The sequence below is a fragment of the Dasypus novemcinctus genome, chromosome 11 (genome assembly GCF_030445035.2).
Source record: "Dasypus novemcinctus isolate mDasNov1 chromosome 11, mDasNov1.1.hap2, whole genome shotgun sequence".
Taxonomy (NCBI): Eukaryota; Metazoa; Chordata; class Mammalia; order Cingulata; family Dasypodidae; genus Dasypus; species Dasypus novemcinctus.
Window position 1 is genome coordinate 124,659,170 of NC_080683.1, and position 20,975 is coordinate 124,680,144.

Sequence of the window (20,975 nt, forward strand, 5' to 3'; positions counted from 1 at the left end):
AGCTCCTGCTCCGCCACTCCGCGGACCCTCCGCGCCGGGAGATTTCCACCCGCATTTCTGGCGCCCAAACGTGGGGCAGGTAAGGACCCCCGTCCCCTCCCGGGCCTAACAGCCCGCCGGAGAGGGCTCTTCCGTCCGCCCTTAGCGGACCCCTCGACCAGCCCCGTACAGGCTCGGTCTCTTCCGCCCGGCACTCTGCGCGGGCCCATCATCGCCCCCCCCCTCAGGAGGGCTCTGGCGCACTGCAGCTCGGGCCACTCGGGCCCAGCCGCCCTAGAGGCATCCGATAAAGTCCCTGCTGTCCCTCCACCTTACCCCCGCCTCGCTCCATAATTTGGCGGACCCCATGCCTGTTCCCCTCCCACCGCAGCCATTCCTTCGTTACTTCCTCCTCGTCACCTGTTTGTTGTCCCCCTCTCTGCCTTCTGCCTTGCCGACACGGCTCCTAGGGACTGGAACCCTGGCCAAACAATCCTCTTAGCCGTTGCCTTTCTCCTTCTCATCCTCGCTCTGGTCTCCCTTATCGTCCTGTTCCTCAAAAGGCCTTTCCCTTTTTTCCCCTCCCTCTCTCTCGCCATGGGGACCTCTCTCTCTCGCAAGCAGGCACCCCAGGTCCACGCCCTGGCGGCCCTGCTTGACTTCCATCAATGCAAGGTCTCCGTCCGACAGCTGCAGTCCTTTTGGAACCTCCTTCTTCCCTTTAATCCCTGGCTTGCTACCGCTAACCTCTGGGACCCTGACACCTACCAAATTCTCGTCAACCGCGTCGCCGCGGCTATACAGCACGAGAATAAACACTTTCCCCCGGGCCTTATTCCCGCCCTCATTACGCTCCAGTCCTGCCTCCAGGGGGCTCGCCCCCCCAGACCTATTTTACAGAGGAGGAGGAGGACAATGCTCCCGCCACCGCAGCCGAGGCCAACAAGGAGGGAGCGCCGCCGCCTGAGGGCCCTGCAACACCAGATGAACCAGCTCTCCCTGGGTGCGACGGATCCAGAGGAAACGAGGAATCTACTTCGTCTATACCGCGCAGCTAAACGCGCTCACCCCACCCCTCACCCAAACCTCTCTGCTCTTCTCCTCTCCATGCTCTCGCTCCTCCTCACAACCCCGACGGTGCTCTCCAATCCACAACATCAACCTTTCAATTGGTCTCCTTTTTTATAATCCGGAAAGCACCAGTCTCTTCCCCATCACCTTCAGTCCCAGTCAGCCCAAATAAGGTTCTAAACCCTCCCCCTCAGCCTAACCCTGCACCCGCTTCGCACGGCACACCGGTTCCTTCTAGCAACGGCACACTTAGCAACAGCACACCCGTTACTCCTGACCGCCTACCCTCCCTGGACCTAAGCCACCCGCTTATATCCCTTATCAATGCCTCATTTTACTCCCTCAACTCCTCCAACCCCAACCTCACCCAAGGCTGCTGGCTCTGTCACTCCTCCATGCTCCCCTACTAAAACCACGACCAAAACGCCAAAAACCGGCCCATCGCCCGCAGCCTAAGAGGACCGTGCCACCGATTTGATTTTGTCCCCCTGTCAGCCCTTGCCCTATCCCGCTACCCCTTACCCCGCTCCTCCCGCCTACCAGCCGGCAGAGGCCGTCTGCCCATTGCCATGGCAGCCCCCTTTCCTTCTAAGCTAAAAAACAAGGGTGAGATGAGGTAACAAGCATGCTACCATCGTTGGGCAGGCCCAGCACGTTGAGATGAGGCCTCGTCTCCTGCTGGGTGAGTGCTTGGCGCGGGTAGATTGTCGCCCCCCTGCTACTCTTGCCCGTAACGGCTGCCTCCTCTATCTCCACCCAGCATCCGGTCTCCATAGGGGCCGCCCTAGGGCAATCGGCCTGCCTCTCCCGCGCCTCACCAGAACCCAACCCACAACTTCCCCTTATCTTCTGCCCCAGCCCCCATATACCCCCCGCCAGAATGATAACCTCACCTCTGCCCCTTTACCTAGCAACAGCCTCCAACAACCAATCGGAGGTCGCCTTCAGCTTAAGCCAATCCGCACCCCACACGTCGCCCCTTACCCTCGTACCTCACCCCCAACCGTCCCCCAGCCAATTAGCAGCCTCCCCTCACATACAGTGCCTTATTTGGCTTAGCCTTGCTACCGCCAGCACCCTAGCCTATATAAACGCTTGTCTTCCTCAATAAAGCAGACGCGTTGCCACCACTCTCCGTCTCCGCAGCATTCTTCACGCCGCTGTGCGTCCTTGACACCGCCCGCTGTCCGCCGTGTGCCCTCACCAATCCTTAGGAAAGACATAAATATCAATATCCAAGAAGGACAATGCACCAAAAACAGAATAAATCTGAATGCACCTACCCCAAAACACCTACAATTTAGAGTGACAAATATCACAGATAAAGACAGGATTCTGAAAATTGCAAGAGAAAAGCAAAGGATAACAAACAAGGAAACCTCAATAAGATTAAGTGCCAGATTCTCATCAGAAATCAAGAAGCCAAGAAGAAAGTGGTACAATGTATTTAAAGTACTGAAAGAGAAAAACTGCCATCCAAGAATTCTGTATCTGGCAAAACTGTCCTTTAAAAATGACGATGAGTCTAAAGTCTTAACAGACAAACAAAAAGCTGAGAGAGTATGCTACCAGAAGACCAGAATTACAAGATATAAAGGAAGTTCTGCATCCTGAAAGGAAAAAACAAGGGCAAGGGACTTGGAGAAGAGTGCAGAAATGAAGAGTATCAGGAAAAGTAAATTAAAATGTAAAAAGACAGACAATAGTAAGCTATGAAAATGGAAAGTCAAAGGACAAAATATAGAGAGAAAAAAATTTTTTAAGTTGGTTCTTTGGAGATTAACAAAATCAACAAACCCTTGTTTTATTTATTTGCAATAAATAAAATCAGAAATGAGGGAGGAATATTACCACTGACCCTGTAGAAATAAGAGATGTCATATGAGAATACTATGAACAACCTTATGCCAAAAAACTAGACAATGTAGATGAGATTGGACAAACTCCTAGAAACATATGAACAACCTAAACTGACCCTAGAAAAAACAGAAGATCTCAACAAAGCAATCACAAGACATTGAAACAGTCATCAAAAACCTTCCAAAAATGAAAAACCCAGGATCAGATGGCTTCACAGGTGAATTCTACTCATCATTCAAAGATGATCTAATACAAATCTTCATCAAGATCTTCCAAAAAATTGAACAGGAAAAGACATTACCAAATTCATTCTATGAAGCCAACATCACCCTAACACCAAAACCAGATAAAGATACCACCAAAAAAAAAAAAAAGAGAAAATTAGAGTAATTTCTCTAATGAATATAGATGCAAAAATCCTCAACAAAATACTTGCAAATCAAATCCAGAGAGCACATTAAATGAATTATATACCATGATAAAGTGGGTTTTCTACCAGGTATGCAAGGGTTTTTCAACACAAGAAAATCAATTAGTGTAATAAACCACTTTAATAAATTGAAGAAAAATCACATGATTCTCTCAATTGATGCCATAAAGGCATTTGACAAAATATAGCACTCTTTCTTAATAAAAAAAAATAAACACTCCAAAAAATAGGAATAGAAGGAAACTTTTTCCATGTGGTACATGCACATATGAAAAACCCACAGCTAGCATTGTACCCAATGGTGAAGACTGAAAGCTTTCCTGCTGAGATCAGGAAAAAGACAAGGATGCCCACTATCACCTCTGTTATTCAGTGTTGTGCTAGAAGTTCTATCTAGAGCAATTAGGCTAGATAAAGAAATAAAAGGCACCCAAATAGGAAAGGAAGAAGTAAAACTTTCACTATTTGCTGATGATATGATCCTACAGCTAGAAAATTCTGAAAAATCCACAACAAAGCTAGAAGACCTGATAGAAGAGTTCAGCAAAGTGCTGTGATAGAAGATTAATACACAATAATCAGTAGTGTTTCTATATACTACCTATGAGGAATCTTGAGAAAACCAGAAAAAAAAATTTATTCGTAATGTGACTAAACGAATTAAATATTTAGGAATAAACTTAATCAAAGACATAAAGGACCTGTATTCAGAAAACTACAAAACATTCCTACAAGAAACTGAAGAAGTCATAGATAAATGGGAGGATATTCCATGGTCACAGACTAGAAGACTAAATAAATATCATTACGATGCAACAAAAGACACAAGGAGGAAAACATAACAAGAGACACAGCAAAGCAGGGAGCAGAGGGAGTGCAGGTGGTTCCGGCAATTAGGCACCGCCCTCCCACCTGAGAGGTTCTGGGTTCAGTTCCCAGTGTCTCCTAAAAAGTAAGACACAAGCAGTGCAAATGACAAGAGGGGGAGAAAGAAAGAAAATCTTTAAAAAAAAAAAAAAAAGAGCAAGGAATCCAACTTAAAAGGTCAAAAGACTTAAATAGGCATTTCTCCAAACAGGAAATACAAATGGCCAAAAAGCACATGAAAAAATATTCACTATCACTAGCTATTAGGGAAATACAAGTCAAAACGACAGTGAGATATCATCTCACACTGTATAGAATGGCCATTATTTTAAAAATGGAGTAAGTACTGGAAAGGATGTGGAGAAATAGGAACACTCCTTCACTGGTGGTGGGAATGTAGAACGGTGCAGCCTCTGTGGCAGACAGTTTGGCAGTTCCTCCACAAGCTGACAGAGAAGCCGTCTGATCCAGCAACCCCATCAAAAGGTTTATACTCAGTAGAACTGAAAGTAATGGTGTGAACTGACATTTCTGCACCAATATTCATAGCAGCATTATTCACAATTGACAAAACATGGAATCAGTCCAGTGCGCATCAACCAATAAATGGATAAGCAAAATGTGGTATATATACCTACAATTGAATACTATTCAGCAGTAAGAAGAAATGAAATTGAGATGCATATGACAATATGCATGTATCTTGAGGACATTATGTTGAGTGAAATAAGTCAGACAAAAAAGGACAAATACTGTATGGTCTCACTAATATGAACTAAATACAATGAAAAAACTCATGGAGGTAAACTCTATAGGCTACTAGAAGACAGAATGTGAATTGAAAATGAGAGATGATGCTTAATGTATGTAGCATTATTAATAGGTTGATTGTACAGTGTGGAAATGAATAAATAGAATTGATGGTAACACATTATAGTGAGTTTAAGTAACACTGCCAATTTATAAATGTGACTGTGGCTGAAAGGGGCAGTCTGGGCATAAATATCAAAAGAAAAAATAATCTAGGGAATGTGTAACAGTGATTTTGGCGGTGGATGAAGATTGTGGTTAATAGCATAAATATAAGAATGCTTTTCTTTTACAAAGTGCTAAGAAAATTACAACAAATGTAACTTATGGACAATAGTTAATAGTAATATTGTAATACTTTGCAGCAGTGGCAAGAAGACATTTCAATACTAAGGGACAACAATAGGGTGGTATAGGGGGATGTGGGGTTTTCTCTTTTGGAGTCATGAAAGTGCTCTAAAGTGGACTGAGGATGACAGCACAAGTCTGTGATGAAAATGAGAGCCACTGAGTGCCCACGTTGAATGGATTGTACAAGGCTTAGGGTTGTATAACAGGGAATCCGGCAATAGATGATGTACTCTGGTTAGCACGACAAATACAAGAATGTTTTTTCCTGAACAATAACAAATACATAACACTCATACAGGGTATTAATAAATGGGTGGTGGATTAGTCAGCCAAAGGGTTGCGGATGCAAAGTACCAGATTCATAAAGAGTATCTGCGGTAAAAGCTTACAGTCACAGGGCTGTAAAGAGTCCAACTCAAGGCTGCTTTCTCACCGAATTCAGCAGCCATGTGTCGAGGCAAGATGGCGGGCGGTCTGCCTGGCTCTCCTTCCTCTTCCTCTTGAGGCTCCGTGGGCCCACGTTCTTCTGATCTCAGCTGTAGGCCGGCACAGGGTTCTTCTCTCAGGGCTTCCTCTATCCATCTGGCATAGGGCTCATTTCTTTCCAGGCTTTCTCAGCTGCTCAGCTGCAAACTATCAAGCAAATGTTTGGTCTCTCTTACCAGGGCTTTAGCTGTTCGAGTCCTCTCCTTTCTGTCACATGAAAGGACTGAAATGACCAAGTTCTCTCCTCTTCTATGTATTCTTCTGTGAGTGTCCATTTATATCAGCCCACCAAGGGGGCAGGGACTCAACCCTGTGTCACGCCCTACTGCCGTGGTCGAATCCAAACCCTAATCTTAGGTATTTTAATCAAAGACATCGCAGGTGAGTCAGATACAATCAAAGAGGCTCACACCCAGAGAACAGACCAGTTTACATAAATAATCTCACACTGCCACAGATGGGGAGGGGGAAAATACACCAAATTGTATGATACAGGCTACAGTTAGTAGTAATATTTTGATAGTGCTTTTTCATAATTTATAACAAATGTTTCACAACAATGTAAGGTGTTGGTGGTAGGTAGATGTATGGGAGTTTTGTATGATGATATGCATGTTTGTTTTATAAATTCACAAATTTTACTATACACTTACTGTTTATGTATGCTCATGTATGAATGATATACTTCAGTAAATTTTCATTTAAAAAATTACAGAATTCCCATAAACCTCTCTATTATTAAAACACCTTGAGTTTTTGTGGAACATTTGTTATAACTGATGAAAGCACATTTATTATAATTGTCCTATTGACTATAGTCCATGGTTTAACTTAGAGGTCACTGTGTTGTGCAATACCATGGATTTTTTAAAACTTTTATCTAGAACCATGTATATAACCAAGCATTCCCCCTTGTGGCCACATTTAGATATATGTGTGTGTGTACATTTCAGTGCTGTTAACTGCAGCCACAACGTTGTGCTGCCATCACCATCCATCACCAAAACCTTTCCATCCCTCCTCATAGGAACCCTGCACATTTTAACCCTACCTTCCCAGTCCCTGACCCTGCCCCATTCCCTGGCAACCTGTATTCCAGACTCTGACTCTGATTTTGCTTATGCTAATTATTTCATTCAGTAAGATCATACAATAGTTGTCCTTTCATGCTGGCTTAGTTCATTCAACATGATGCCTTCAAGGTTCATACATGTTTTCACATGTGTCAGGAATTCATTCCTTTCCAGGGTTGAAAAATATTCCATTATGTGTACAGGCCACATTTTATTTGTCCACTCATCAGTGGATGGACACCTGGGTTGCTTCCAACTTTTGGCAACTGTGAACATGCCATTATGAACATCATTAAAAGTAAGGAATAATGTTAATAATCTAATGAAAAGGGCATTGGAAATTTGTTGTGCTGATGTTCAAATCTATTTCTCTAATTAGTTAGCCGTGTCATTTTCTAACTTGTCTGTTATCATTTTCCTTCCCTCTTACTCATGATTGATTTGATGACTAACAACCGGTTTGCTTATCCTGAATTGAAGGACAGCCCTCTCATTCCCATCAACTGCAGAAGACCCTGTCTGGCTGGGGAGCCCTGACCCCCGAGTGGACAGGGTGACGTCCATCAGAACGGGCAGTGATGCTGCCTGCCTTCACGTTCCCTGCCTCCTCAGACGCTGTTCTTTGGAAAGATCTGAAGCAACAAAAGCCTACTGCCATGGTTATAAGCAATGAGAAACACAAGAGGGAACTTCAAAAATAACGAATTCACAGTGGGAGTGCAAAATAGTGCAGACACTCCTTGCCAACAACAGTTTTGTGGTTCTTCAAAAGGTTCAACATAGAATTAATGTATGACCTGGCAACCCCACTTCAAGGGACATCCCCCAAAGAACTGAAATCAGAGACTCAGGTATTTGTACACTAATGTTCACAGGAGCGTTATTCATAATCGCCAAGTGTCCTTCAATCCTTCAACAGATGAATGGATAAATAAAAGATGGCCATCTCTGAGATGGAATGTTATTAAGCCATAAAAAAGAATGAAGGTGTGATATGTGTTATAGCATGGAAGGGCGTGGAATCTTCTCTTTCCTGCCTCCTTTTTCCTTTTTTTCTGTTTCTTCTAGGAAAGGACCAAAAACTAAATGTGAACATACAAACAGCTTTTTGGAAATGGATATACCTTTCTTTGCATACCAAAATGGTTCCTGATAATTTGTGTCAATCTATTGTTTTGATAACAAATCAATAACAGATCACACCCCTAGTTAATTTCTCATTTTTAACATGCTTAATTTTCATTTCTGATTATCAAGTTTAGCTTTAGGTTTCTCTTCCCTCCTAAAACTACATACACACATACGCACATACACAGTCTAGAAATAAACACTTAAAATCCCTGGGGAGGTCACTTTTTAAATAAACTTGTTAGTGACTTCATTGTCAAGGAAAGCATGTGTCTTTGAGCTTTGGGGTTTTATGTATAAAGTTTCCATACAGCTCAGCACGGGGAGTAACAATTATCTGATGAAGCTGGAGCAGCAGTAGAGAAACTGCGCCACGCAGCCTGTGCTGCGAGCCCCGCCCACAGAAGGCCTCCTAACATCAACACGGCTACTCATTATGGGAAGTCAGAGCACAGTGCCCAGCCATGGAAACGTCAGGAGCTAAATAGGAGGATTAATAATAATTGGCTCAGAAAAGCAAAACAGGACAAAGGGGAATCTTATGGAAGAAAGAAGCACTGTACAGGAACTGCAATGGAGGAGAAAGGGAAATGAAATAAGCAATTAATAGAGTAGTTTACAACTGATTGTAACAGGAGGAAGGGTTGGAGGGCAAGTGAAACAAAAGGCAAATATCTGAATAAACATAACTGTTCAAAACTGGCATGAAAGTTCTTAGGAGGGAGGAAAAATGTTCAAGTCCTTCTTAAAATTAAAACAGCTTATTTGAATATATACGGACTTTACAGCCTTTGAATTTTGATAAGAGAAAGTAAATACGATTTTTGGGGCCGCTTGTTTGTACCCATCTTGCATTTTCATGGGTAGGTGATGGTGAGGTGGTCTGCTACCAGGAGACGGAGCCTCGGTCTTCCCAGGAAGAAGGGGGTCCTGAGGGGCAGCTCCACCACCTGCCAGCTCTCAGGACCCCAGAGCAGCCCCCTCATGGCTCCAGCTCCCCCTTGGGCACCGATGACCCGGGCTGCTGCATGCAGATCCTCTTCTCATCATCTGAGAAGTCGGTGAGTTTTGAGCATCATTGTGGCCTCCTTTACCCAGAACCCTGTGACGGAAACATGGTCCCCGCCTCCAACCTGAGCCTAGGGCCCCACTCCAACCCTGAGATAGCGCGACGTGGAAACAGCTCTTCCATTAGGAGTAGAGCCTGCACCAGCAGGTGTTACCCCTGAGTGTGTGTGTGTGTGAGTGTGAGTCTGCAGGTGTGTGAGTGCAGGTGCGTGAGGTGTCTGTGAATGCACAACAGTGAGTATGCATGTGTGGGTGTGTGAGTTTGTGGATTGTGCGAGCTTGTGTGAGTGTGTGGAGGTGTGTGCAAGTGCGTGAGTGTGTGTATGTGCAGATACATGCATCGCTTTTTTCAAAGTAATGTTTACAAGAGCTAATAGTTAATATTTCCATCACTCTTAATTCATCAGGAACAATGAATCTACGTGATGATTCAAGCAAAAAGTAAAAAGATAATAAAAGAAGGAAGGGAAATGTGTTTTACAATTTATCAAAGTTTGGAAATGAAGAGGCCCTTTTCAGAAGGGAGTCTTGGACAGAGACGTCCTCATCAGCACACTCGCCTCTCACGGTCAGCGAGTGCTGGGCAGCTGGACCACTGCTCCCTGTCTGGTCCTCCACGGGTCTAACCCTCCCCTCTTCCACGCTGTCCAGCCAAAGAGGAGACGGTGACCCAAGGGACCAGGGGCCGTAGGCACTTAGGGGTCACGAGCCCTAACTGGCAGCGTGACCTAGAGGTACCAGCGCTCCAAAATTATGGTGGAAGCCCCCACCTCACTTCCAGTGACCAGGCCATAGACCCCTGGTCTTCCAGAAGGGTCTTTCCTAACGGCCCGCCTCATAAATTTAATTCTAGGTCTGAAAAACATACAAAACCCCCAACTTGCCAAGACCCCATTTTAGGGTGCTACTTCAACTTCTTCTGGCAACTTAAAATCAGTCCAGCTCACATGGTGCCATGTCCTGTCATCTCAGCTCCATGCACAGCCGGGGACCGTCCTGGACTGAACACTGGAGGCTGGGCAGTAAGTCACCGGCAACGAAATGCAGGTGCCGAGCTGGGCCCCCCCGAGGTGCCACGGCCCAGCCTGGCAGGGGGCCCCAGGAGGCACGGAGAGAGGACGTGTGGATGGGCTGGGCAGCTCAGCATGGGAAGGAAAGCTTCCTGCGCTTGTAACTGTGGAGGCCAAATAATACAGTTAAAAACACATGCCAAACCTGACATGTGCTGCGGTTCCAGAGAAACGTGCCCTAAGGCTGGCGTGGAGGCCACTCCAGTGCTGCTGGCCACGGGCCCTGGGCTGGACACGCAGTGAGGTCAGCGTCCACGGAGCACTTGGTGCCCCAGCCTTTGGGCCCCAGCTGACCCAGGAAGGATGTAACACTTGAGTTATTTTTATATCAAGTTCTATCAAAACCTTGTTAAAATCATTGCAGAGCTAATGAGCTGATTGCCTCTTACCTAGATGAAATGTAACTGTGTGAACAGTGTGTGAATTTTAAGACCTTGAAGATAGTCCCAATTGAAGAAAATAGCATTTCCTCGCCAAAAAAAGAAAAAGCTCTGACTCAAGCCACACAGAAAGCCTTGGAAAAAGACTACCTCATCGTGCCAAGAACAGCGCGCCCGACCTGCGTGTGGGTTCAGCGTGACAGAACTCTCCCGTGGTCGCCAGGGCCGCTGCGACCCTGGAGTTGGTGCCTTGTAAAACTTGAAGGCGTGAGTCGGTGTGCTCGTCCTTTCCTTGCCGGCCGGTGCACGCACCTCCTCCGACCTGAGACCGCTCTCCCTCCTCACGCACACCTGCTGACTTCGCCGTTTTCCTCACAGTACAAGCGAGTGTCCACGCTGCTTCCACGCCCAGGAACCCACCGCCCGCCCCGGACCACGGGGACGGCCCACGCCTGGGATCAGCTCACTCCTCCCATGACTGTTTCACTCCCACCACCTCCCTTTGTCTCCTCCTGACCGTCTTCTCCTCCCTCCAGTCTAAGGGAACATGTGGACCAATATGAAAACATTCTGGGAGATCTCCCATCTTATCAATTACTGCCCCCATTCTTCTGCTTTTCTGCTCTCTTTTGTAGTAAAATTCCATATTTTCATAGAAAAACTTCCATTTTATCTCGACCAAGATTTATGAATCCAAGTTGCTTAATTTATATGGTAAAATAGTCCCTCTTCTTATTGCCATTCCTTGGTCACAATCTGATATCAGAAAATCAGGGTTTCTCTTTTCCAATCTCACTTTTATTCATCAGAGAGCAAGACAGTCATTTAAATAGGAACGAGGCCCAGGTTCCCACCACTGCCTTTCTAAGCACTGATTCAACAACGGTAACCACAGCGCACCGATTCCCCCCACCCGTCAGCAGTCGAGTGACAAACGCCGCCTAGAGAAACAAGAGCTGGGAAGGACTCTGGGCTAATCCATATCACCGTTAGGAGGTGAATATCTATTACTAATACATTTTCTTTGATATAATGTTAAAAACAAATTGTCCCCAAATAAGATGTGTCTATATTTGAGTCATCAATTAATCTGACCACACAAAATAGGACAGTACTCTTTAGAACAGGAACCCTCGTCAGAAGCTCACATGTCCACCCACACTCAGGGAAAACGACTGCCCCGTCAGAAGACTCAGCCACAAGTAAGAGTGCATTTGCCTCTCCTTCGAGCATGAACAATTGTACTCTGGGCTTTGAGGTTTTAAAAAATTTCACATTATTCACTCAGATGTCATTACCAATTGGGATTACTTTCTTTCTTCAGCTAATAAGGTCTTGACTGTGAATTACAAACCTGGACAGAGTGATTACGTCCAGTTATGCAAAGAGTTTTATGGCTACATAAGAAATCTTGTGTCTAAATGTGTGATAAACAGGAGCAGCGCAAAACTAGCTTAGGACGTAAGAAATAGGCGCATGCTGTTAGAGATTCATACGCTGGCTATAAACCGTGTCATTAGCCTGGAGTGGGCAGCGCTGGCCAGCGGCCGCAGAAAGGCAGGACTGCTTCTGCCTCTGAAACCGGAAATGCTCATTGCCGGTCAGCAGAGCAGGGCAGCAGGATGTCACATAAGCCTTGATTTTTCAAATTAGCATTAACCCGTGATCATTTCCTCAACCGCCTTTAGAAGTCCTCTAGTTCAACCAATTCCCTTTGCAAATCAGGAAACTGAAATCCAGGCGGTTCAAGGATTCCCACAAGGTGCCCTGGAGTAAGGCTAGAACCACTGTTCCTCGCCTTCTCTCCTCAGTAATTACCTTCACTGGCTTCGGAAAATGTGCCAGATAAAACGGAACTCTAAAGCGTGCACAATTATTGCTCCATCGTGTTTAAAACAATTTCGAGTGTTGAAAGTTACTGCAGACCTTTTCTTTAGAAGCCGAAGGGACAGCTGAGCATGAGCAGCCTTTTACATTTTCCAAGCTGAGACGCTGCTCAGAGAGTAGGCAGCACGATGCTCATAAAGTCTAAAGTGTGTCTCCTGGACGTGCTTAATTGTCAATAGGCCTCTTCAAGACACAGAAAATGGAGTCCCTGGCCACGGCAGCCTCATTAAACTGGCTAACTGTGTCTTTAAAGCAAACATTCATTCTTTTCCCCATACGAAAATGTTCTTTTGAAGAGGGACGTGTGGTTAGTACCAAGAATGGCCTGAATAAGGCAGTGCACACAGATTTTAAAATCCCGTTCTAGCAGGGCAGAATCTTATCTGAGTCAGGAGACCAGATTCCAAGCAAATCGTGAGAATAATGGACAACATTTATTGTGCTACTGTTTACCAAATTAATGTTAGATTGAATACTTTTTTTCACTTTAATTTTCTTGCTGGCAAATTGATTCTACTCATCTACTTTTGACTCCAGAAATCCCCTTAAAACAAGAATAAAGGGATCTTCTAAATAAAGAGAAAAGATCATAAGGACAAAGACAGCAGGAGGGAAAACAATTAAATTACGGACCACTGACTGAGTGCCGAATGGTTTAGCAGAGCTGCGGAAACAGGCCTAACGCGGCGGCACTGAAGGCTGGGAGCAACTGGGACTACACTTTGGAATCGCCAGCAGGCTCAGAGCACCCGTCACCAGGTCCTTCTCGAGGTGGTGACAAACACTGAGGCCAGGGGACTGGCAGAACATATGCTTGCCAGGTCCCATGCCCTGCTCTGCCCCTCCTGGCTGGGCAGTTCCCCCGCCCCAGGCCTACGATAGACTGCACGCTCCGCTCTGGGGCAGATTAAACGAGCCCCCGGATGGGGGCCCAGGGCGGGGCAGGGATCCCACACCGAGAGGGGGCCGAGTGTGTCCTGTACATGGCACGGGGGCTGGGACGCATCAGCCCCACCCCCCGTTCCAGAGCAGAACCCTGGCAGCCAGGCCTCCCGGGCCAAGGCAGGCTGGACGGAGTCTCGTCCAGGGAATAAAAGCAGTCCAAAGACCCCAACAGCAGAGGAGTTCTCATGGCCAGGACTTAGACGTGCATTAAAATTCACCATACTGAGCCACTTTTAGGGGCTCAAAGCTCCAAACTAGGCGAATGCGTATCCCGTGGGATTGGCCCCCATTAAAGAGTTATGCCTGCAGCATTACCTTTCTGAAGAGGTATTTATCATATATATTTTGATCAAGAAAACAAAGGATTCCCAAATACAGCTATCAGCTGGTGGTGGAGCGCTGGGGTGGGCTCTTCCACCAAGTGGCCCCCAGAGACTAAATCCTGGTCCCAGCCTGGGACTCGGCCCAGCGGAAGCACTGACATCCCCGACACGACCTGCCTCAGTTATAATGCAGGAACTCGGAGGGAACGATGAACACTGACTTTACAATGTGTGCAACCCAAGCACTTTGCACATGGGCTGGGTGATGACTGGTAAAAGTGAACTACCTGTGAACTCAGTGGGACAGAAACTTGGATATAAAATTAAGTTGCTTTAAAGGAAACTGTCATCTGTGGGCACAGCTGAGCACCTGACGATCATGCATAACCACCTCACCATGAATTAGATGCTGCGGGAAAGCTGAGGAAAACCCTCCTCAAATACTGGAAAGTACATGTGGGGAGCAGAGGCTCGGGAAGCAGAGCGGGCCCTGGAAGCGCCTCCTGGTCTCTTCACTGGGGGCTGGGGAGAGGGAGTGCCCAGGCTACCTGCTACCTGTCTGTTGAGGTAGACACACCTGCCCACCCAGCACAGGTGCCGCCAACGCTCTCATTAGGTGGAGAAGTCAGTGCTGGCAGAGGAAAATCATGCCAACGCCCGTGTAATAATCAACTGATCTTTAATTCATAAATACAGAACATTAAAAATCACTAGTTATTTGAGTAAAGCTAACCATACAAAAGAGAAGATCAAATTGAATAAATAGGACAACTGATTCAGGAGGAAAGCTCCAGTAAGAGAAGAGAACCTTAAAACAATTCTCACGAGTATTCTAAGAAACATTCAAGAATGTATTCGTTCGTAAAGCCAGAAGAAACTAATACAAGGAAAGGGGATCACAAAACAAGGAAAAGTTCATGGAAACTCAGAATACAGTTACCAAAATTAAGGGGGAAAAAATCAGTATTTGGGCCAGAAAGAAAATGAAGTCTTTGAAAATGCAAAGAAAAAGACCAAGAGATGAAAAATATAGAAGAAAAGTTAAGAATCATAAAGCAGAAACCCAAGAGATCCAATATCCATCTAAGGAGTGTCTTTAATGATAGAAGATGTGGGATGATAGACAACGTGGGATGAGAAATAACCAAATAATAGAAGACTATCTATAAAGTCCCAGTCAAGGATTTTCAGAGTAAAGGGTCAACCAGATGCTGCTCAGGACAAATGACAAAGAAGCCCCACCTGAGCACCTCCTTGTTAATCCCAGAATGCCACTGCTGGTGCTCCTCTTTCTTCTCCTTGACCTTTAATCTATGTGGACCCATACTTTCTCCTCTTCTTTTTGGCTCCTATATTCCACTCATTTGATAAATAAGCTCGTCTAGACACATGACTTTGCATGGTATTTATATACTGATGACTCCAAATTTTTATGTCCATTTCCAACCTTTCCCCAGTATTCCATCAAATTCATTTCCCTTATGGAATTGAACAGAAATACCAGTGTGGTATTTCTAAATTAGAATTTTCACCTTCAGTCCTTATCACCCAACTGCTCATCTCTTCATTGCTCCATCTCAGGAAATAGTAACACCAATTTCTCAGCCAGAAATGAGGAGTCAGGCTCTGCATCCAGTCCAGCAGCAAATGCAGCCCCCTCTTCCTTCACAATCTAACCTGAATTTATAAGAAATATGACCTCAAAAAAACACTCACTCCTTAATGCTAGGACTAGGTTGTATTCACTCTCCCCTACCTCTTACAACCATGTTGGTATTAATCCTCTCACTTGACACAACTCTATTTTTAAGAACATGAGGTGGTATTTCCTTGTCTGTGGTAGAAGTATCCCACATTCTATAGTAAATATTTACATAATGTTTTCCAATTTGGGGCATCAGTTTTAAATTTTAAGTCTTCAAATAATGACTTATTTACAGTCACTAAATTAAATATAAACTCTATAAACATTGAAAATGTAAAAGTAATATGGCAGAAAACCAAGAGGCACTGCCTAAACCAATAGGTCCAAAATTGGATTATTATGAGGTTAAGTAACAAAATAATTTTTTCAAAAATGTGCCCTGTAGAGACTGGCAGCAGGAGAGAGTAAAAATATAAGGTAAATTTCTCACATGTCACAGAGGGGAATTAATAGATATTTTTTAATTGAGACACAATAAAGTAGGTGCATATTATTTAAGACTTGGAATTAACCTCCACAAAAACTAAATATAAGATGATTAAAATTAATTACTTCTGATGGAGTGGGAGTGGAGAAAGTACAGTGAGCCTTACTTTCATTTAGCATTCTCATCACTGTTTGAGTTTTTATTATGACATATAATGCTGGCATAATAATTAAATGAGTAAATAAGCATAAATATCTTAATAAATAATGAAGAAAATGGTTAGATGGAATCTAGTTTGCATGTCTGGATTTTCACCCATTTCCTTGAGTGAGATTTTATAAGGAGAAACCAGTTTTTGTTTCACTGATGGTCAGTAGCAGAAAGGATACAAATACTAATCTAGGATGTGTCAGCGCTGTTTTCATTTTCAGTCCACTTTATAAGTACAAAGAATTCTACAGAGTGGATCCGTGGCATCTAGGGCAGAAAAACTCAGGATGACACCCTGTCATTTTCTCCTCCCAGCATCGCAGTCTCTACACCCCTCCAACTGGAGACCCTGCACAGTGGCATGATGACCATGTCCATCATCCTGCTACCACCCTTGCCCCACTGCTATGCCCATAAACACTGCACTCTCTTTACCTTGAATAGTGCATAGCCTGGTGGCCAGCAATGTTAAAGTAGAAGTCCGTCGTATGCTTCATCTCATTGGTGTGCCCAGTGGCTTCAATCCAGTGTCCCACAGGGACACAGTACACGCCATCCACCACATTGTCCTCACTGTAGGTGCAGCAGCGGTCATGGTGAGGCCCGTTGCCTGCAAAGACACAGAGAGCAATTGAGACGATGCTTTGCCTGAACAGCCTCAAAGCAGCCAATGCAAATTCAACAGTATGGAGAAAAATAAGTACAAAGCAGCTCAATTTAGAAGTTTCAGTGTGAAAGAGAAGAAAGTGAAATGTGTGGAGAATAACTTAAGAAGGCCTCTACTCTAAGTCAAACTCAGCATATAAGTGCATTACCTTCCCTCCAGCATGGGACATGACTCTCAGGGATGAGCCTCCCTGGCACCAGGGATTACTACCAAGCACCAACCAGCAATGCAACTGGAAAAAGGCTTTGACCAAAAGGGGGAAAAGGTAAAAAAAAAAAAAAAAAAAAGTTTGTATGGCTAAAAGACTTCAAAGTGAGTTGGGAGGTTATTCCAGAGGTTATGCTTAAGCACATCCCAGCAAGATCTCATTGACTGCCAAAGTAAATATTGCCTCATATAGCAAGGTCCCTGAGGGCTCTGGAGACATCCAAACATGATGGAAAAGGACAGACAGCTCAGGAGTTTGGTGTTCTGCCAGTGGGCTCTACTTTGGAATTTATGCTCCCCAGTGTGACAGAGTTGGACTCCATTGTGGTTTTCCTACACATGGCTCTTCTGCCCCTTCTATTTGTAACTATAGTTAGTACTAGAGTTGGTAGGTGTATGTCCAAGAGACTTAAATCTTTGGGATTTGGTTGGGCCCTGAATCACAACAGATTTGCAACACCTACTCTCCAGTTCCATGGACTCACCCAGGACAACTAACAAGGAGATGATGATGGACAACAACCATCTCAAGGAACAGAGCGAATCTGTAACGGCAAGCAAGAGAGTCCCATCCATCTGCCCCATGGAATCTCAGAGGTGGAGTGGGCATCGCCATCCCAGAATCCTCAGGATTGGGGAATGAATGATGGACTAGAGTAGACTTAATGTTATTCTACAATGAACTTGTTGTGATTCTAGCAATGGAAGAACTTTTATCACTGATGTGAAGGCAGTGGCAACTGGAGGTTCTGAGGGAAAAAAAATAGGTATAAAATTTCTATAGAATTACAATTAATACCTTATTTTTATTTAACCCTTCCTCTGTCAGCACCTCAGGTCAAATCATCCCTTTGCTTACACTACCTGATCTCTACACAGTGTCATAATTAGAAAAGCAAATCAGCAAAATAAATATTGGAATAAATCACCTTTGTTATGAGGATAAAAATTCAACTCATTTGTTCCTTGCTCTGTCCTATGAAATATCTAACCAAAAGATGTTTAATCTACAATCTCATTTTAAAACGTGCTGCTGGGGTCTAGCTCCCTTCCATCAGACATGAGGCTGGATGGCCATTCCTGCATCAGACACCTTTGCAGTCAACAGCAACATGGCATAATGCCAATTCTGATCTTTACTATTATTAAAAATTTATTCACCTTGATAGTCAATAATTGAAAACCAAACTAACACTTTCACTTGTAGAAATACAGCCAACAGAAATTAACTACAAGAGTAAAGAAATATGCATACATGCATACTGAAGGCAGGAATACTATTTAAACAGAAAATACTGTAAACTATGTAAGTTCACCTATTCCTTCTTCCAAAAATATATGTTGAGTGCCAACTATATGACAGGCACTGTGCTAGGTCATGATTAGGATTTGGGTCTTTACCATGAGATATTTAAGCAAGCAAGTGACATGACCTGCTTACTATTTTGAAAAGATTTCTCTGGTTACACAGTGGAAAATGAACTCAAGCACAATGAGACTGAGGCAGAGTCCATTAAGGAAACTATGACAGCAGCCCAGGGAGGAGATGATGATCCCTTGAAGGTGGAATGGAAAGGGGTGGGTAGACTCAGGAGGTAGAGAGGCAGGACTTGGTGATTACCTGGATAAGGGAGGTAAAGGGGAACGGGCACTAATAATGCCTTCTAAGGTGCTGGCTGATGTAATTCAATATACAGTGGTACCAGGGAGCCAAGAGTGCCTACAGCTGCAAGCAGGAGAAATGCATCCATCATCCATGTGGAATCTAAACCCCCTCTTGAAGTAGAGGGGGACTGGACATGGCCATCCCAGGTCCACAAGATGGAGGAATAGAGTATGGATTAGAGTGGACTTACTGGTGTTCTATTGGGGAACTACTGCGATTAGTAAGGGAAGAAATTGTAGTAGTGATGTGGAGAGAGTGGGCACGGTGGCTGCTAACGGTCAGGAGAGGGAAAAAGAGATATGGTGTGGGGGCATTTTCAGGATTTGGAGTTGTCCTGGGTGGTGCTGCAGGGATGGATGCTGGATGTTGTGTGTCCTGGCATGGCCTACTGGGTGGACTGGGGGAGAGTGTGGACTACAATATGGACCACTGTCCATGTGCTGCAGTGGTGCCCCAGAATGTATCCACCAGGTGCAGTGGATGTGCCACAGTGATGGAAGAGTTTGTTGATGTGGGAGGGATGGTGAGGGTGGGGTGGGAGGTATATGAGGACCTCATGATTTTTTAATGTAAAATTTAAAAGAAAATAAAGAAGAAAAAAATATATATATACATATACAGTGGTGCCATTCACTAAGACGCAAAATCTGGAATAGGGTGGAAAGGAAGAAGATGGGTCTGGTTTTGCCATGTTGGGCTCGGGTGCTGTATAGATATCCAAAAGGAGATGTCAAGTAAAGAGGCAGGGGTTGGGTTTGACAGTCAGATCAGAGAGCTGAGCTAGAAAAATCAGTTTATGAGTCATCTGAGTATCAATTGCAATTGAGACAAAGATATAGATGAGCCACACAGAAAAACGATATTGTGTGAAAAGAAGAGTGTTCTAGAACCGACTCTGGAAGCATTCCAACATTTCACATTCAGTTAGAGAAGGATGAGGTAGATGAGATGCTCAGAAGAGGGCCCAGAGAAGAAAACCAGCGAGTCCGTGTGGGGCGGGGGAGATGGGAATGTGCTTGGGAGGAGACAGAGAGCCTGGGCGCATGCCTGGTGTGAGCGGTTACAGCGAAAAGTGGAACTGGGATGGAGAGGGATAACAATTGTTACTTTACACTAGTCTGAATTGACTGAATTTGTTATAATGAGCAGGTGTTACTTCTTTAGTGTAATACATAAATTATAATACCAAGAAACGATATTTATGTAACACCAGCTTCCTAAGAATTCTTCACTCATAGAATTACTCTTTTTGAATTATGCGTTTTCTCATGTACATGTTTTAAAGGGAACTTCCAAAGGACTCTTTCATATAGAGAACCTGGGCTGTGCAAACTATTTTCTCCTAATTGGTGGTTTTCTGAGGGTTGGTCATTGTCTTGTGAATTTGATGGAAAGAAATAGCAAATATGAATATTAAAATAAATCTTGTTTTCAGGGACTTCTGCTTCCAGAAAGATGGAGTAGATGTCCTTTTGCCCATTCCTCTGTTAAGTACAACTAAAAGCCCTAGACATTACATATAAAACAAATAGAAGAAGACTCTGGAAGGTGAAGAGACGGAAGTCCAGCTGGGGCCCTCAGGACCCAAGGATGACACTTCAATTTGCATCATAAATCCCAGACCTGGAGTGGAAAACGCCAACCACCCAGCAATACCAGTGAGGGCAGACAAAACAAAGAGCAGCAAAAGTCTGCTCTCTCTGGCCAGTGGCAAGGGCAGCCCAGCAAGCCCGCCAACTTCCCCGTCTAAAAGTTAATAACTGCAGTGCTCCAGCCAAACACTACTGAAACCCAGGCTTCGTCCCCAGGCTGCAGGGAAGCTCTGTGGCTCACCCACTGGATGGTTTCGGGAAGGCCAAGGGGGAGCCAAGTCTTTCAGCGCCTCTTCCCCCAGCGTCAGCGGGGAGCATGGACTTCTACTCCACCTGCAGCACTAGGCGCCTGCCCCTCCCCACAGAGGGGGCGATGGGAGGGCTAGTGGAGGGCCAGGCCTCCCCCACCCGCAGCAATCCCCCCCAGTGGAGGGCACACATGAAGCAGTGACAAGGCACCCTGCACCTCCCTGCCAGGCAGTGAGCGGGAGCCTCGTGGGCGGCAGAGCTCCCGCCTGGCCCGGGCACACAGGGACCCCTGCCGGTCAGCAGGGGCCAGTGGGAAAGCGGACTCTGCCTCCACGCGCCAGTCACCAGGCAGCACCCCATTTTCCTGCAGCATTGGGGTGAGAATTATCCAGCTAAGGCAAACGGTATAATTAGGATCCAGAGTCTCATTATTAAATACTTAAAATGTCCAGGTTTCAGTAGAAAGTCTCTCATTACACCAGTAAAAGAACTGTCAACCTAGAATTCCACATCCAGGTAAAGTA

General features: G+C 44.9%; 1 protein-coding gene across 1 annotated transcript in view; it reads right to left on the reverse strand.

The window, feature by feature from the left end:
- Window positions 1-20,975, reverse strand: part of EPM2A (EPM2A glucan phosphatase, laforin) — a 126,391-nt gene that overhangs the window by 36,636 nt on the left and 68,780 nt on the right. Inside the window, 1 exon segment of the mRNA XM_058307597.2 lies at window positions 16,506-16,680. Coding sequence (XP_058163580.1) covers window positions 16,506-16,680 — 175 coding nt within the window.